General features: G+C 35.8%; 1 protein-coding gene across 1 annotated transcript; it reads right to left on the reverse strand.

The window, feature by feature from the left end:
* Positions 1–228: 228 nt before the first annotated feature.
* On the reverse strand, positions 229–16,471 carry ANXA1 (annexin A1). The gene is made up of 13 exons (XM_062512870.1): positions 16,450–16,471; positions 12,835–12,912; positions 10,550–10,643; positions 9,670–9,764; positions 8,831–8,944; positions 8,172–8,262; positions 7,120–7,199; positions 6,185–6,241; positions 4,707–4,800; positions 4,092–4,187; positions 3,037–3,095; positions 2,020–2,142; positions 229–590 (listed from the first exon to the last, which is right to left on the reverse strand). Exons 2-13 carry the CDS (start codon positions 12,898–12,900, stop codon positions 531–533), a joined length of 1,029 nt encoding a protein of 342 aa, XP_062368854.1. The 5' UTR covers positions 12,901–12,912; positions 16,450–16,471; the 3' UTR covers positions 229–530.
* Between the last annotated feature and the right edge of the window lie 643 nt (positions 16,472–17,114).

Consider the following 17,114-nt stretch of genomic DNA (forward strand, 5'->3'; position numbering starts at 1 on the left):
ATGAATATTTAGGCTAGGCTCTCACAAAGGACATGTTGCTGCTGAAACCTTCTTGCACTCTGCCAAAAAGAAATCTTATGCAGATCAGAGTTACACCTGATGTTGCTACATTACTTTTTGATTAAGATATTTACTGATTTTTCCCTCACACACTGTACTCACACAACTTGAAATTCAATGCAGAATAATAACAAAGGATATACAAAGTTACACATGGCTGAATTTTATTTTTAAAAGTTTATGTGCTTAGCATAGATGAAAACTTTACCATTTTCATACTTAATCATGTGAATAGAAACTTGGGGGCATTCTTTCACTTTGGATAAATAACGGCAACCTGAAATATTGATGCTGTTCAGAGCAAGAATATTGAAAAAAATACATTCTGGGTTACAGTTTTTAAACATAATACATATGTACTAAGTGCCATTCCACAGAAACCTCTGTGTGTAAAGCTTGTGTTTTACATAAACATGCAAATATAAAAACTTTAAGCAACTGAACTTGAGTGCACTTCAGAAACATGAAACTTAGTTATCACTTCCACATAAAGCCACCAGGATGGTTTCGTAATCCCCTTTGAGTTCATCCTGTAAATTTAAACACGAAAACCCCACAATGGTTAGAATAATGGTCTCAAATAAAATAAATTTCAATTAACATTCAATATAAATTGATCCAATATCAGTGCTCCACCCATATAAATTAATCACTTGATAAAGACAGCTAGCCATAGACTGAGCTGGAACCATGCACCCTCACTGAAGTTATTTGTATGATCTAGAAATAAACGCATGCATTTCCCGAGTGCAGCATAGGTAGACAAGGTTAGTAAAAATGCTGGGAGGTCTAGTAGCATCAGTGAAGAAGAGAAGCACATAAGATTTTTATATATCCAGGAGCTTAAGCTTTTCCTCTAAATAGAGTGAAACTTTCTTTCTTGATCAGTGGTGTCCAATGCTCAGTAATACTACATTATATATATAATATATATAATAATATATATATACACTACAGCATATACATTGTGTTTAGGACCATCTCAAACAAAGGCTAACAGTACAGTGATACTCTACTTACCATGGGATTGCTTATTCAGCTTGACAAAAATATGCATAAAGTATGTAGTGCAACTATTGCATGCATTTCTTATTTTCTCTAATTTGAATCTAATTTGCAGACATAAATGAATTGTTTAGTGTAGCCAAGCTATGCCTCAAGACATTTGGATGCAATCACTACTTTGGTACATGATGAGGTGGTGTAATTACATACCAGATTACAGGTCACACGCATGCTTAAGGGAAGATTAAATGTGACCTTTGGCACTTAACTGAAAAAGTAGCAGACATCAGTAAAAATCTGAAAGGCATTTTCATACATGCAGGGAGTATGTTTCTACTCCAGTCAAGACATCTTTTTTTTCAGTAATGTCTACTACTCTCCACAAAGATGCTTTTCCAGATTAGCTTTCTTCTAGGCCCTCACCACTTGAATTTTCTGAAAAGTACATTGGGTGGTCAGTCTCTTTTAACAAAATATTTCTATTAGTTTAACTCATTTACTGTGGTCATAGGGAAAATAGGCCAACTCAATATTAATAAAGTTTAAAATTCATTTGCTGGAGTACCCCAAATGTTAATAGCCAATATCCAGTTGTGTCAAATGCACCCCTTAGAGCTGTCACAGCAATCACCTCCACTCTCCTGCCAAGGTACTACTTAAAGACAAGAATTTGGGGATATTTTACTCTCCATTCAGCTCTTGGATTATACTGTAAGATGATATCTTGAGACATGTACCACTACTATTTCTATAGCTCTTTTGACAAAAGCCTTAATTTGGAAAAGAAATTAGTTCTCTTGGCCTGTGGGCCATAGGAAACATAAGGCACTCATCTGCAATGAGCTATGCAGATGAACCAGTGGCTGAGGAACAGAAAAGTTAAGAGATCTTTACTGGACTTCAAAAATTATCTGGTTGTTTTGTGTTTCATGTGTCACATGGGAGAAAACCTACCATAATGGCTTGGCGGAGAGAGATGCCATAGAGACTTTTGTAATAGCCTTTGATCTCATTCATATCAACTTCATGGCGTGAAACCATGATTCTGATGAGGTCTTTGTGCCGGGTCCCAGCACCCTATTAAAAGAAATAAAGTAAAAAGAGGAAGAAAAAAGAAGGAAAATAATTATTTTTATTTTACTACTTTAATCACTGGAATACTTTTAATCAAGGTCTGTATGTTAATACATCAGACTCCTTTATAAATGAATATATCCCTTTCTTTTTCCTTCAGTATATCTCTTAACAGGGAGGTCTCATGGGCCTTAATGTTCCCTACGAGCACAATTCACTTCTGATAGGCTACCTCCACACTGTTTGTTGTTTTTGCACACTTTTTTAATATTTTTAAACATTTCTTTTATCCGTTTCCTAAAAACAGACATCTCCTTCGCTGTGTTTGCTAGACATTAGGGACAGGCTAAATTTTACTGCCTTTTTGCATTACATTTTTAATAGTGCAATGACACGCATTTTCACAATGCTTCACTCAATTTTTCACATATTGCTCCTAACCACATCACAGAGTTATGACAATACCTAAATACTAGGCTGTTTCATGATCTCCAGCTACCTCACTAACAAGGGTTCCAAATCTGTCAGAAGAATCATGGATGTCTCATTACAGATTAGGCTTCCACAAGGTGCCTGCCAAGATCTAGAATTGCTCTCTTTTTCCCTTTTTACTTTCATAAGAAGGGCTCTAGTCTGCTTCCTGCCACTGTGACAAGTAAAAGATGTGTGTGGATGGGAAGATGTCCCCCTGAACACACCATAGCAAACAGAAAACTCCTCCAACAGAAAGTCTCACGTTTCAAAGGAAGGAGTAGAAGGAGTGAGAGAAACACTCTGAATTTCCCTCTGCAGTCTTTTTCTATCACACAAAGGGCCTAGAGACCTTTACCCAAATTTTTATCTTTCAGTTTATAAAGCACCTCATGTTTACAAAGAGGAGACCTTTATTTAAATTACCTTCATTGCCAAGTGGAGTTTTTCTGCAAAGAAAGCTGGCTTGCTTGTGGCACATTTTACTGTAATGAAGCAGTGAGACAAGGTCACTTCTGCTATACATGTAATAAAATCTACCAATAAAACACTTTCAAAACCCTTTCATTTTTCCTACCCACATACCCTATTTATCTACTTCTTTGTTACCTTTCTTCACAATGTATGAGGACAAGAAGATCCTTCCTCTGTTTATTCAGAAAGAAATTCAGTCATGGGGAAATAATTGCTATAAAAACAACACATTTCTCCCTAGTTTACTGCCACAAAATTAAGGAAGGTGTTGCAGTTCCCAAGAAGAAAAATTGGAAAGCATTTATGTCTTCTATAGCAAAGCTGGAGGTTATAATCTGATATTTTTTTAAACCAATATATAACCAAGTTATAGTTCAATTTTGATATTAAGAGACATCTGATGGAAATTATTCTTTTATCCAAAGTATGTTTCACTGTGATATAAAATCTAAGAACAGACGGGTGCCTGGATCCCAGTAACATCCCTGATCCAGTGGTAAGAGGGAGTCCCTTCCTTACCTTATTGTTCAAGAACAACAGTCACTAACTTTATATGAATATTTTGTTGAACAAAACCACTAAAGGAATTTTTTATGGTTTTAATGATCAATTTTATAAGTATTCTTGCAACATGAAACTTGGAGAAGAGTGGCTTTGGTTGAAGGAAGTTTTAAAACTATTGTATTTTTGATACAAACTATACCTGTTCTGACAGCTTTTTTTGGCATATTGATTTCCTGTAAGGGTCTTCCTATGTTAGTAATTAATCTGGTCTCCTTAAAAGACCTTTCTAAATACTCGGAAAGATATTTCTACTCATTCATCAGCTTCAACTGATTTTAGGTGTCAATTAAACCAGTGATTAGACTTTCCAAGGTATCATTTAGCAAGCTTCTCAATGAAGCAGGTAAGTACAGAACATTTTCTGATCAGAGCAATTATGGCAGAAATAAAAGTTTAAGTTTACTCAGAACATAAAGTAGGTTTCAATCTTCAGAACCACTTACCAAGGGCAGTGAGGCAATTCTCAATATCACCTTTCAGCTCCAAGTCCAGTACCTTGTTCATGTCATGCTTGCTGTATTTGGTGTACTTCTGAAAGACTAAATAATGGGAAAAAACCAGTATTCTCCCTGCCCTGTTCTGCTGCAGCAGAGGACTGTTTGTGGATCATCTTCCTCACTTTCTTCAGACAGCACAGTGTAAAGAGCAGTGTTACTGCATGGACTGATGGAATCAGCATATGGAATGGGACTGTGGTAGAATGGAAAGGTTCATTTCCCATCACTTGGGGTAGAGGTGGGCAAGGGACTACACCTGTGACATTGTGTGATAGCCCCCCCATCTAGGGAAAACTGGCTGAGAAGCAAGACCATTCTGAGGAGCCCTTATTGCTCGGCACTGTGATCACAACCCACCTGAGACTTCACTTCTGTTAAGAGCCTGAATTATATTGCTCATCTCTACTCTAGAAAGAGCAGCCAGACTGCCAACCACACCCTTAGCCAGCAAGCATGCTTCCAATTAGAGTCATGTCTTGATAATCTGTGTCTTCTCTGAATTCATCACCAGGCAATCTTCAAAAATCATCCCTGAGAAGCATGAAGCTTTGTTAAACTTACCCCTTCGAAGATGTGGGTAGCTTCTTGCAGTAAGAACAGTTATAAACACACCAGTATCTGTTCCTTTCCTTTTCTCTCCTGCTTCATACAAGGCCTGTCATAAAGCAAAAAAAAAAAAAAAAAAAAAAAAAAAAGGTGGCAAGGTCAATATCGGAACAGTAAAACTCAAACAGGAATATTGTATTTTGAGGGCCATTGCTTGCTAGTAAAGAGCACTATCCCTTGACACAATCCAGATCAAAACTCTACCTCAGACTAACTCCAGCTCTGTCAAATAATACTTCATACTTCATTTGTGTCATAATAGTACCTAGCGAACACTATGCAGCTAGAAAACATATTTTTCAGACATTTTACGATTATCATCTAGCTTTCCAGGGTATACTACATTCTTAAATAAAGTTATATTTCATTTGTCATGACAGCAGTCTGCATGAAAGCTCAGGACTGGTGGGATTTCTTAAGACTGAAAAAACTATAGAAGTTCAGGACTGGTAGGATTTAGTAAGACTTACAAAATTATTTCTGCAACTAACTGGCGCAATGTACAGGAAATATACTATTTCCTCATCTTTCCAGGAGTGACTTTAACCTCCAGGAAAGTAAAAACCAAATAAATCTCCTCCATTTTCCTCACCATCTCAAACCTCTCTAAGAGTAATAATGAAAGGCCTCCACATAGCACAAAGGTTTAACACTCTGCATCAAGATAGACAAATTTGAACTTAGAAAAATTATTAATTCACTTTCATATCTAGGGCTGATGACAAAACTAAACTCCTTATGTAAAAGGGATTAGAGTAGCATTTCTCAATGGCCTTTTCTTGGCTGGGTTTTTTTTTAAAAAATCAATTTGAGGTAATCTAAACTTAAATTGTAAGTGTGAAGCAACATTTTTTAGATGAAAACTCAGCAATGACTGCTAAGTTTTATCAAGATTTAGTAAAGATAGTTCCACTAATGTTGGAAGAAATAAGAAAAAGATCAAATGGGTTTTTTTAGAATTATTGAGAAAATGACTGTGAGAATATTGACTGACCTCAATATTCTTGAACAGTTTGTCACTAAAAAGCAATGTCTATAGCTAACATGCTCCAGAGTTCACACTGGTCAGTATATGGTAGCTAATTCTGCACACAGATGAGCACACCCTTGTCCCTTAATTCAAGAACTGTTTTATAAACAGCAGCAAGACTGGGTCTGATTCCTCTACTTGTTGACTTGTACTTGGAATGGTCTGCATGATATTCATTAACTAGATGAGGTCTTGCAGAAATGTTTCTGAAGCTAGATATTAGAGTGAAAATCTAATTTCCTTCATATAATTAACTTACATGAAATTTGCAAAATACTATCTCCTCAGAAATGACTGCTGTATGACATTGAAATCTCTGTTAGGTCTGCAATGCACAGGATTCAGACAGCCAGTGGAATCTCAAGTCAGAAGAAGTTCTGCAGAGAAGCAAGTATGATCTTACCCTGGCATCATTGTCAGCAAGTTCATCATTCACATGAGGATTTTCACATCGATCAGCCTACATAAAGAAATTAATAAAATTTCACTGGTTCTCACAATCATTCAATTCACTAAAGCTCAATATTTAAGAGTTCTGCAGCACCACTCTCATACATAAACCAATACATAACTGTAAATACATGCAGTTATCTCAATCATCTTGTGAATAAAACTGTTGCATTTGTAATCAGAGAACATATTTCTACAGCCACCAGCAATTTATTACTTAATTCCTACCTAAAAATCCACAGGAAGTATTTGTTTCTTGACATGAAAGTACAGGCTTCAAACCTGTGACCTGCTCCCTTATTATCATTCAATAGACTCCTCTCAAGTTGATTTGAAAGTTAAAACTGGAAATCCAAATCATGCACATGGATATATCAAAATATCATCCTGTACACAAGTACAAGGTTCATATACATATATTCAAAAATCAAATATTTATTAATTTTAGAAGGATATTTTTGTTGGGAAGGTCCAGAGTTTGAAGTGATCTACTTTTGAATGTAAATTTATAAAACACTTTGTCCACTTCTTAACTCCATGTCTTTGTCCCATTATCTACTTTCAAACATTTCTTCTTTTTCTAGTCAATTGACATGACATTATGTGTTATGTTACTTTTTCCAGCGCTTAAAGATAGCACAAAAATGTCTTAAAAGCTGTACTGATAAAAAAGAAATACTGTTTTCAAATAAAGTTTTTAGCAAGTATTTGACATAAAATCTTATTATAGTTTGTTAATGATCTAGGATAGGAAAACAAAAAAAAACAAATGCAAAGAAATAAATACTGCATAAACCTTTATTTATTGCACACCTCTCTAAAATATTCTTGAGAACATTGATTTTTGATTACAGATATTTTCAATCAAAATACTTAAACATAACATACCTTGGATAGAGCAACCAAAGCCTTTTGAAAGTCTCCAGAAGTGTCAGAGATGATGTCTTGTGTCAGATCTCTCTTCAGCACTGCAATCAAAAAGTTTTGAAGTTATTAACTAAGTTGACTACATAATTTTTAAAGGTCCCATCAAATCACTCTATGATCTTTTTTTGGTATTTTCCTAATTTCCCTCTTAAATATACCCACTAGAAATGTGATTTTCTTACTTTATCTCATTTGGTTTCTAGTAAAGGAGTTTATTCATAACATAGCCTTTAAAACCTGAGATGTGCTGTGAAATTGGACCATTAAACCTAAAACATGCTGGAAGATGTCCTTCTCTAAGGTCTTGTGGGCATCATTGTCTCAGGTTTCTGCTTGTAAAATACACAAACCTTTTTCTGAGCCTTTTTCATTCTTACTTCTGGCTGTTCTTACCAGTATTGAATTCAAACACAAACTCTACCAAAAAATCAAGGTTTTAATACAGGCATCGAAGAAGAAATGTCTTGGTGAAAGTTACCTCATCATCTCAGAAAACAGGATTTAATTGGACAACACGTTAAATTCTACATATAAGAGAGATGGCACACTATACTGTAGTAATTTCTTCAAGTATTTCCCCCCTATAGTTCACTGGTTGCTCCTACTGCTTTCATGTCTGTGTCACTAATTTAGGAAGATCTTTTTTTCCAAGTCTATGCTTTTATCTTAAAATGTCAGCCAAGGTTTAGTTACAGGGGAAGAAATGCAGCTTGGCTTTGCATGCATCCAAGAAAACATCTAAATGTGTGACTCATTCCATGAGACATCCACAATTTCAGCAGTGATGGTGTATCTTTTCCTTCACTATTGGGATCTACATAGGTCAGCAAAAATCACCATGACCTCTCTCCCTAGCAGCCCTGTCAAACTTTTGTGAAGCTTCCTTTGCCACCTGTATTGTTCTCAGCTCCTCATACTGAGTGAGGCTGTGACATCAACGTGTCTGCTATAGGGTTATACAATGGTACAACTTCTTTCTTGGTTCTTAATACTTCTTTCTTGCTCTGAATTACCTTCCTTGTAGTATCTGTTGGCTTCTCTGATCTCTTGGTTGGTTCTTGAGGCCAGAATTTCAATTAAGGTATCTTCATCAGTTCCAAGCCCCTGATCAAAGCAATTGAAGTTTTAGAGATGTTATTCAATAGCAAAAATGTAAAATGCATAACAGAAATAAGATGAAAATCATTGGCTTTAAAGGCACAATACAGAATGAAAAATAAAAATTAAAAATATTCTGCTTCCATACAATGTAATTTCGGCTCTTTTGGAATTAAATTTTTATCACATTCAATATACTGGTATTCAAAGGAAGTGCTAAAGACATCAAACAGTGAACATAAAATAATGTAAAATATATGAAGAAAAATTACCGCCTTCCCTTTTTTTCTTTCTCCTATGTAAGTGTGAATGTAAAGGCTATAGCTCCCATTACCAACCAGTTTTCAGAAGGCAGAAAGAGTTCATTCTCACTAAAGAATCTCCTTGACTCAAAAATTAGGGACTACTGATTCTTGTTCTCATAAACTGAGTTACCAGTAAAGATTTAGTTAACAAAATGAAGTTAAAATAAAGATAATACACAAGCCTTGAAATCTACCTCCAGTGTTATTCACAGGCCTTAATAAGTACAGGTGCACTGTAGGAAAGCTTATCTCTGAAGATTTTGCCTTACCTTCATAGAAGCTCTTAATTCTTCAGCGTCAAATTGAGCTGGAGTTTTGAGCAAAGCCACAACAACATCTTCTAGATGACCTTTCAGAGCTTTTTTCAAAGCATCTTCTAGACTCTGTTTCAGGAAGAGTAAGAAACACACTAAGTTAATGAATGGTAAAAGTGTAGCTGCTGTTCATCTGCAGTCCAAAAATTAGTCTGACTTCTGATCAGTCTTAGTCTACATCATTCCTATATCTATAATAGAAAGAATTATGAAGCCCTACTTCACCTTTCAAAGTTGTCACATTTGATACTTTATGTTAATTAAAGTGTTAACTTTCCAGTAAGTACTCTGGAGTGCTTTCACACATTGCAGTTCAGCTATATTGAAACATCTACAGCACCAGAAGACTCAAAATAGGCTGCTCATTCTTCAAGAGAAGATAATGCAATATTATTCTTATAATTATGACTGAGTTGCTTATTTGTGTTACATCTGAACTCATTGTTTATTGCATGAAGTTTGAAGTCAACATATGTAATAACATATGAAATATCACCCTAAACAAAAACACAAGATCTGAAGATAAAGTCTATATTCTAATTTGACCTAAATTTAATTAAATGGGGTGAAAAAAAGTTTAAAATATTATTTATTCTTCCACCTATCAAAAAAATGTTCTAAAAACACTAGAAGCCCCTCCCTATACCAGTGTTTGTATACTTGGGGAACAGTGTAATGGTCCTACAACTCTCCTATCCTATTCAGTATTATACCTTTACTCTTAGATACCATTTGAGCCAGGAGAAAATTTTATATTCTGGGTGTAAATTAAGCTTGGTTTGAATATACTTTACCTTTCCTTTAGCCTGCTGATAGGCAGCTTTGATCTGCTGTCGCTGAGCATTTGTTCTCTTAGTCAAGATGTCAATGATAGTGGCTTCATCCACACCTATGAATCACCGAATGAAATTTCAATATATTCAAAATATATATCTAATTTAGCCTGTTAATTTTTTCTAAATTATTATCTGCTTTATGTAATATTTTTATTTCTTTACAAATGCAAATTTAACCAAAGGAAGAGCTGTAATCATCTATGGACTCACAAGATTAATGATGTAGCTAAGAAACCAAATAAATAGATCCATTTAGGACACAGAAATTTCATACAGAGTCTTAAAGTGTTATGAGTGTAGAACTTCCACTGAACTGAAAAAGTCCTGAAAAAACCCAAACAAACAGAAACACACACTGAAAAACAAACTAGATGGCATACTCCTTTAATCTCAGTAAGTCAAACTGAAAAACCTTTTGAAGTACAAAGTATCAAATGAGAATTTCATTAAAAGAGAGAAATGTATGAGAAGCATACAATATTGTCAGTATAATCACTGTCTCCTGCAGGAATTTTATGAAAATCAATCCAAAAGGTATCAGTATAGTATGTTGCAGTATTTCTTGCCCTAGAAGTTAAAATTTTTACAACTTTTCCTTCAATATATTCAAGAACTTTAATACAGCATTAATGTCTGAAACTATAATACAACATCAGGCTATTGACGAGTTGAGATTCTTCACCAAGTGGAACAATTTAGTGTATTGCCAAGCTTTTAAAAGTAGAGGCACCTCTCCAGCTTGCCACTGCCTCTTCCTCCAGTATTTTATTCAGCACTATTCTCAAAATTTTCCAAGGGAGAGTCTTAATGTACTAAGTTAAATATTTACTCTGCTTACCCTTTACAGTAATAGCTTTGTCCAAAGCAGCAACATCCGCCGATGGATCAAAATTTGGGTATGACTGTACTCCATGGATACCTTTTGCACTCTTCTGCAGAGGGAAAATAAAAAGTTACATTTTAAAAGGGGAAAAAAATTGCTTATACCAAAAAATATTCTTGCACAGAAGTAGTTTTGAATGCCAAAATAAACTATGCATTTGGGATTGCCTTTTATCAGTTTTCTAGCTACAGGTAATTGAACGGGTTCAGTAATGGATATGCATTGGATCTATTCCTTTCACAGTTCTCATATTAAACAGAGAAGTACTTCATAAATTGGTTTAGGTACCTGAACACCTATTTCTTAACCTGAGTACGTATTTCTTAGTGTAAGTTGGATTGCATAAGAAAATGATTAACTGTCATAATTAGGAAATATTGCTCAAATTTTAAAGGTTCTAAACCCACATTTAAATCCTACAGGCACTTCCAGTAAAGTGCTAATTTCTTTGTTCATCTTTTGCAAACCGACTGTGCATCACATTAAGGGTACCCTCAGCTGATTCATATCTAGACTTTTAAACACTTCTTGCATTCAAGATCTTGGGGAAGTGTTTAAGCCTAACCCTACAAAGCAGTGGAGACCTCTCACCCAGCTTCTTTGAAACTTTAGACATAAGCCACAATCTTTGCAAAGCATTATCCACTAGTTGATTTTGGTGAATCTGCTCCTAGACAGGCACTCCCTAGTCAGTGGCTAAAGATCTCCAGGAGCTGTACAGCAGATCATTTGGCATGTCCTGTATCAGCAACATGACACATCAAGTTATGGGTAGGACCTAACAGTACTAAATAGCTCATACAGCACTCAATAACTGACTCCAGTCTCCTACTATCACTGAACTACAAAATACTCCAAGATTTTTGGATGAAAGATTTACAGAAAATTCCCATTGTTGTGATACATGGAGAGATTTCTTATTAGAAGACATCAGTAGTTTAGCTAGATGACTCAGAATCACCTATAATCTTTCTCCTGTTACAAAAACTAGTATTTTAAATTTTTTAATCCTTTGCCATTAAAATAAAATATACCAAGAGAAAGGGCAAGGTTTTATGAATACATGTTTTGCATACAATTTGTATTGAATTTTGTACAGTTCTAGCATCTGATAATTAAATGTTCATCTCCCTACACAGTTGTCTCACTAGGAGCTGTAAGAGAGCAGACAGACTGCATACTTAAATTAGACTCTTCATACTTTGCTAGAGATCACTGTGTCTTGTGTGCTAAGTCAACAAAGAAATGGGAGTGTCTCACTGCTGTTTCTCAATCTCAAAGGCTAACCTTTGTATACTGGTTTCCATGCCAAACTTTTCTACCAGCAATACAAAACTGTCTGTAACCACCATAGCCAAGAATGTCTCAGGACACTGGGTATGCAAGGGGGATAAGATAGTAGAGCCAAAGGTTTGTGCACAAAATGCTGTGGAGTGAAAATTACAAAATCTACAGGGGCCTAAGAGCAGAAAATTCTCTTTACTGAAATTTCTCATATATAATTTTGCTTTCAAAATATAAATTATTTAGGGAATTTGTGTGATTTCACAGTGCACTGCTTTACACTTGCTTTCATTTCAGTAGCTTCACCTCATCATCACAAAGATTCTCCATGCCATCCTAGCACAATAACTCTTCACTTCTCACAACCATATCCCTCTCTTCTAATGACTAACAGCACTCCTTGTCTGAGGGTTTTTATTACATGCTGTGGCTCACTCCACCATAAGCATGACATGTGATATGAAGGCTAGGATATACACTAGTGACTTTACTTCCTCCTTTACATTCCTGGGTTCCAACTCATTGCTTCCTATTACTTCAGCCAAAAAATCCCTGGTTTTTTCACATACATTATCTGAACATGTTCATACACATTCATACAACTCAGCATCAGATTACTACATTAAAGAAGCTGATCTGAGTGAATCAGTGACTGGCCACTGGGAATTATACTTTAATCACGCTAGCTAGTTCTGCCTAGGAATTGATAACTAGACTGATAGGTGCAAATAGGAGCAAATTTTCATCCTGTAGCAAATTTCCTAGGTTATATGGTTACATTAGATTATGGTTACATTAGATTACACTGCAATAAAATTGGGTTCCAGTTCTAATTTGCTAGAGTTACAATTGTTTTTCCTACATTTGCCTGTATGAAAGATGTTCAAACACCTTTAAACCACTTGCAAGAGTACAGGAAAATAAGCATGGGGTTCTAAAAAGCTGATAATACTTACAATACATTCCTGCTCCTGATTGTCTATGAACCATGCCTGCTTCAGAAATTCTGATACCATAGCCATGTTGACAGAGTTCTGGGAAGAGATACATCGAGTTACAAACCATTTTTCATTATCTTCAGTACCAGTGCAATTCAAGATTTTCCACCCTCAAAATCACCTCTCTAGCACTATGACATGTTGAGGTTAACAATGTTGAGTTGGTCTCACTGGCCAGCACTATTGGAAGCAGGTAACTTTGATGTTTCAGGAGTGAGGTGATACTCCACAGCTGCTTGCTCTCCCCTACAACCTTAGCTACTTTCAGAAGTTTTGGATAAGAACAGTATAAGCAGTAGTACTATTTGATTACAGCATTATGTTATCATTAGCACTTATGCAGGAAGTTACTAGAAACCAATTAGTCTGTCTTTCTCATTAGTTAGTCTATGATCTATGTCCATTTAGCTTGATGATTTTGAAATTCACTGGTAAACAAGGTTGCTTGTCTCATCACTTACTGAGTTGGACTTTTTGTGTATTATGTTAGGAAAAAGTATATTCCCTTGTGAAATATATTTTCATGTAATTTCTTTGACTAGACAATTTCTAAGTAAGATGAGTAAATCTGGATAGTTTTATTTGCATTGATTTTTCTTATATATTTTCTACAATTTCTGCAATTCACATAACAATAATAATAATAATAATAATAATAATAATAATAATAATAATAATAAAGTATTACCAATTCAAGGAAAGAAAAGTAAGTTTTGCTTTTTGCCACTCAAAAAGAAAGTCCACCCAGCTTTCTCAAAACTCACTGTGCAGAAAAGGAAAAAAATGAGAGGTGATGTAACATTAAGTACTCAAAAATAATGAATAGGTTGCTTCATAACAACTTCTGGTTTTGGTGTGAGGAATATTTTGTTTGCTAACTGAAATAGTGAGGAAATAGAAGAAATCAATGGTTTATCAAATAAAGTTATTCAAAATGGATTATTTTTATAAAACACTTTTTTCAGCAAGCTCTAGAGAAGACTTGACTTTAAAGTATACATGTAAGTAATAACTGGGGATAGTGTTGTTGAGTAAACCAGACTGATTTTGAAACTGGTGTTAAGAGACAAAATTCTATTTTCAGGATTGGAGTATACATCACATACACAACTATAAAAAAAGTTATGTTAGTTATGCTGCTGGCACACCCCCTCTGTCCTGCAGGAAGGGCAGCAACCAGTCTTTTGAGTTGATACAAGTTTAGGACCAGACAGTGTAACTGCACACAGCTCTTTCTTTCTCTCACAGCAAAACAGTAAAGCTTGCTTCTGCATTCAGCAGCCAATAAAGTGGCAAATTCCTCACACAGCCTGCCGGCAGCTCTCTCCAGGGTAAGAGCCAGCCATACTCCCTCTTCCCCAAAAAACTCTTACTTGTTTCCTTCCCTCAAGAAGGAATTTAGCTCTGACAGAAAAGCTGAAACAGATTTAAAATTTGTGTTTGTATGTTATTTACTGGGTAAAAAATGGACAGAATATTCGGTCAGATTTAAGGACCAACTTTTATGACCTGCTATTTATTCAAGATCAAAACAGCATGTTCACAATCACAATTGCAACTTGCATTTTTTCTCAAGCTGTCAGAGTGACTCCTGCACCCTTCTATTGACATAAGTTAACAAGGGCAGATGAAGCAATATGGTACCCAAAATTCTGCTGCACTTTTTAACAGCACACACGAAGGCTGTATGCAGTGGGCTGGAAACACTTAAAAGTCTCCACACTGGGTACACTGAGTCATCAACACTGACTTGTCCTGGTATGTCTGCTGACTAACTGGTTCATAGAGCAGAGAACCATTCCAAACCATGAAAAAAATTCAGTCTCCCAGCTCCAGATCTGAGAAGATGTGTATTTTGCCTGTTAAAATAACCCTTTTCAGGGAGAGCTGGCTTCAGGAAGTGCTTGCTAACACATCCCTTTCTTCTACATATCCTCACACCCACCCTTAACACCAAGCTTGAAAGCTTTGGTGCCTTTGGGGCTGGCTGGAGCAGAAGGCTACTAGACTACACTAAATTTGGTTCATTAAGTCTCTAAAACTTTATGTATTTTCTGAATTAAATTACACAGTAAGGGAAAAAGTCTGTGCCTTAAAAGCTTTTAGAAGTTGTTTTTTTTTCTCTTTTGAACTGAAGACACTGCCATGTAGATCCATCTATTCCCATCTAGTAAAGAAAAAATTGCAATTTTAATATAAGTCAAAGTAGTCAATGGTCCTTTGGAGGAGCTAAAGACCTTAGGCTACTTAAATCAGCTTAGCAAGTTAAGAAATCAACTTACATATAAAACTCTTCTTATTCTTTGGAAGAAACTACAGCTGATAAGAAAAAATACTGGAATCTAGGAAGACAGCCCGCCCCCTGATGGAAACAAGGTCTTGCCCAATACTTTTTTTTGCCACTCTAAAATGCAAAGAGATCATGTAAACAATACTTAGATCCAGGAGGGATACGTTCAGTCCAATTTTTACTTTAATATAGCATGAAAAGGACTGAAGCAACTGATTCCCAATTGGAATGATCAACCTCACAATGGGATTGAAAAATCACACCGATCTCCAGACTGAAAGCCCTAATTGTTGTTTCACAAAAATCACCACAATATCGCTTTCTGTCTGGCTCTTAATCCCCTGAAGATGCACCCTTGAACAGGACCAATCAAAAAATGTTAAGGTTTTGAGAAAATATGTTACTAAAAATATTTAAAGACACAAACTAGATTTTTACACTACAGTCTGTCTCAAATGACAGCATTTTTCTGTGCTTATTTAACCATATAATGAAGCATGTCAGATGCCTGGTTACTTTCAAAGGCTCAATAACAGGATCTTGATGTACATTACAGTCATGACACCCAGTCAGTAAAACAGGCAGAAGATCTAATGGAGTAATTTTCTTTGCAATGGAAAGTCTGCTGAATATGCAAACATCAGAGAGAAAAAAACAATCCCATCCTTGTAAACTTCTATGGAAAGATTTAGCAGGAAGAATCGCAGATGATACAGCTTTTACAAGGCTTTCCCAAGTTCCTAGCCAGAAAAGTAGGACTTTGCTCTTATGTTTTTAAAAGATAGGTTTGATTTCAAAATTTTATTTCTGATTTGATTTCTAAGAGATTTGATACTCATCACTTTCATGAACAATGACTGTACAGTCATAATGCAGCAAACTGTTGCTGAAGTAACAACAGCTGTTTCTATTTTTTAAGTTTACATACACAGCATAGTAGTTTTCTAGGAACTCTGGTTTAAATGCAGATTTCTACAGCAGCCTACTAAAAAAGCCAAAAGAAAGCATATGAGATGGTCAACTCCACATAATTTTGCTTTTGAAGTTTTAACCTTTTTTTTAATTTGCTTTATTTAACTGCATCAAATAAAAGCAACAATTGCCCAAGCTCTTGTGTAAAATGTTCCAGAATGGAAAGAATTTCTCCTGCCCACACCCATCTTTTTCCCGGACAGCAAGTCCAACCCACAGAAAGTTTGCACCAGGTCATTTAACAAATTCAGCATACAGTTCCTAAAGTGTGCTGGGTCTACAGAGAGCAATAATGAACTTCAAAATCCTACCTTTCTCCTCACAAACACTGCCTTGCAGGGCTGCACAGTCAGGAGTAAAGGAGCAGTGGGTTCTCAAAGCTTTTATAGCCTGTACAGGAAACTCCACCCAGCAACCAGTGTTTCCACAGCCCTAGTAACCATCGGCAGCAGCTAGATCTGGGTGCCACCCAAAGTGGAGAAACATTAGGAAGAAAAAAAAAAGACTCATTGCAAAACTATGTGCTGGCGAAAGTATGAGCAGATTTCAGAAGGGAAAATACAGCAAATGAGCAAGCCATGGTAGCTCTCCTCTCCTGTCCTGACCACATCCCCAATTTTAATATACTGCCACAATTCTTTTGGCATCATATGATTAAATGTTAAGAAAACTAAGCTTGAGTTGCTCTTGTCACACTTTGACATGTCTGATATAATTTCAAAAATGACTCATTAAGATATATCTTTGCTCATTGCAACTTTGAGTGAAGAAAGGGTGAAGTGTCAAGGCAGCATCCTCACTTCACTGAGATCCTGTGGCTATTAGCTCTGCATCTTTTGCTTTTGGGCCCATGGCAGAAACAAACCAGGAATAAAACATGTCTAGTATTTCACATAAATAACTTTTCTTCTTGGAAAGAAACTAATGGGGAAAGGGAGGCTTAATATAAAGGCAATAATTGGCACCTACATAATTG

Source organism: Cinclus cinclus, chromosome Z (genome assembly GCF_963662255.1).
Source record: "Cinclus cinclus chromosome Z, bCinCin1.1, whole genome shotgun sequence".
Lineage (NCBI taxonomy): Eukaryota > Metazoa > Chordata > Aves > Passeriformes > Cinclidae > Cinclus > Cinclus cinclus.

Bases quoted from the DNA above. Each gene is read 5' to 3' on its own strand.
- ANXA1 (XM_062512870.1), bottom strand. From the start codon at position 12,900: ATGGCTATGGTATCAGAATTTCTGAAGCAGGCATGGTTCATAGACAAT. The intron at 4,801-6,184 runs GTAAGATCATAC...GCTTTATGACAG, and splicing joins TTGCTGACAATGATGCCAGG to GCCTTGTATGAAGCAGGAGA. The intron at 2,143-3,036 runs GTAATTTAAATA...TTCTTTTAATAG, and splicing joins AACTCCACTTGGCAATGAAG to GGTGCTGGGACCCGGCACAA.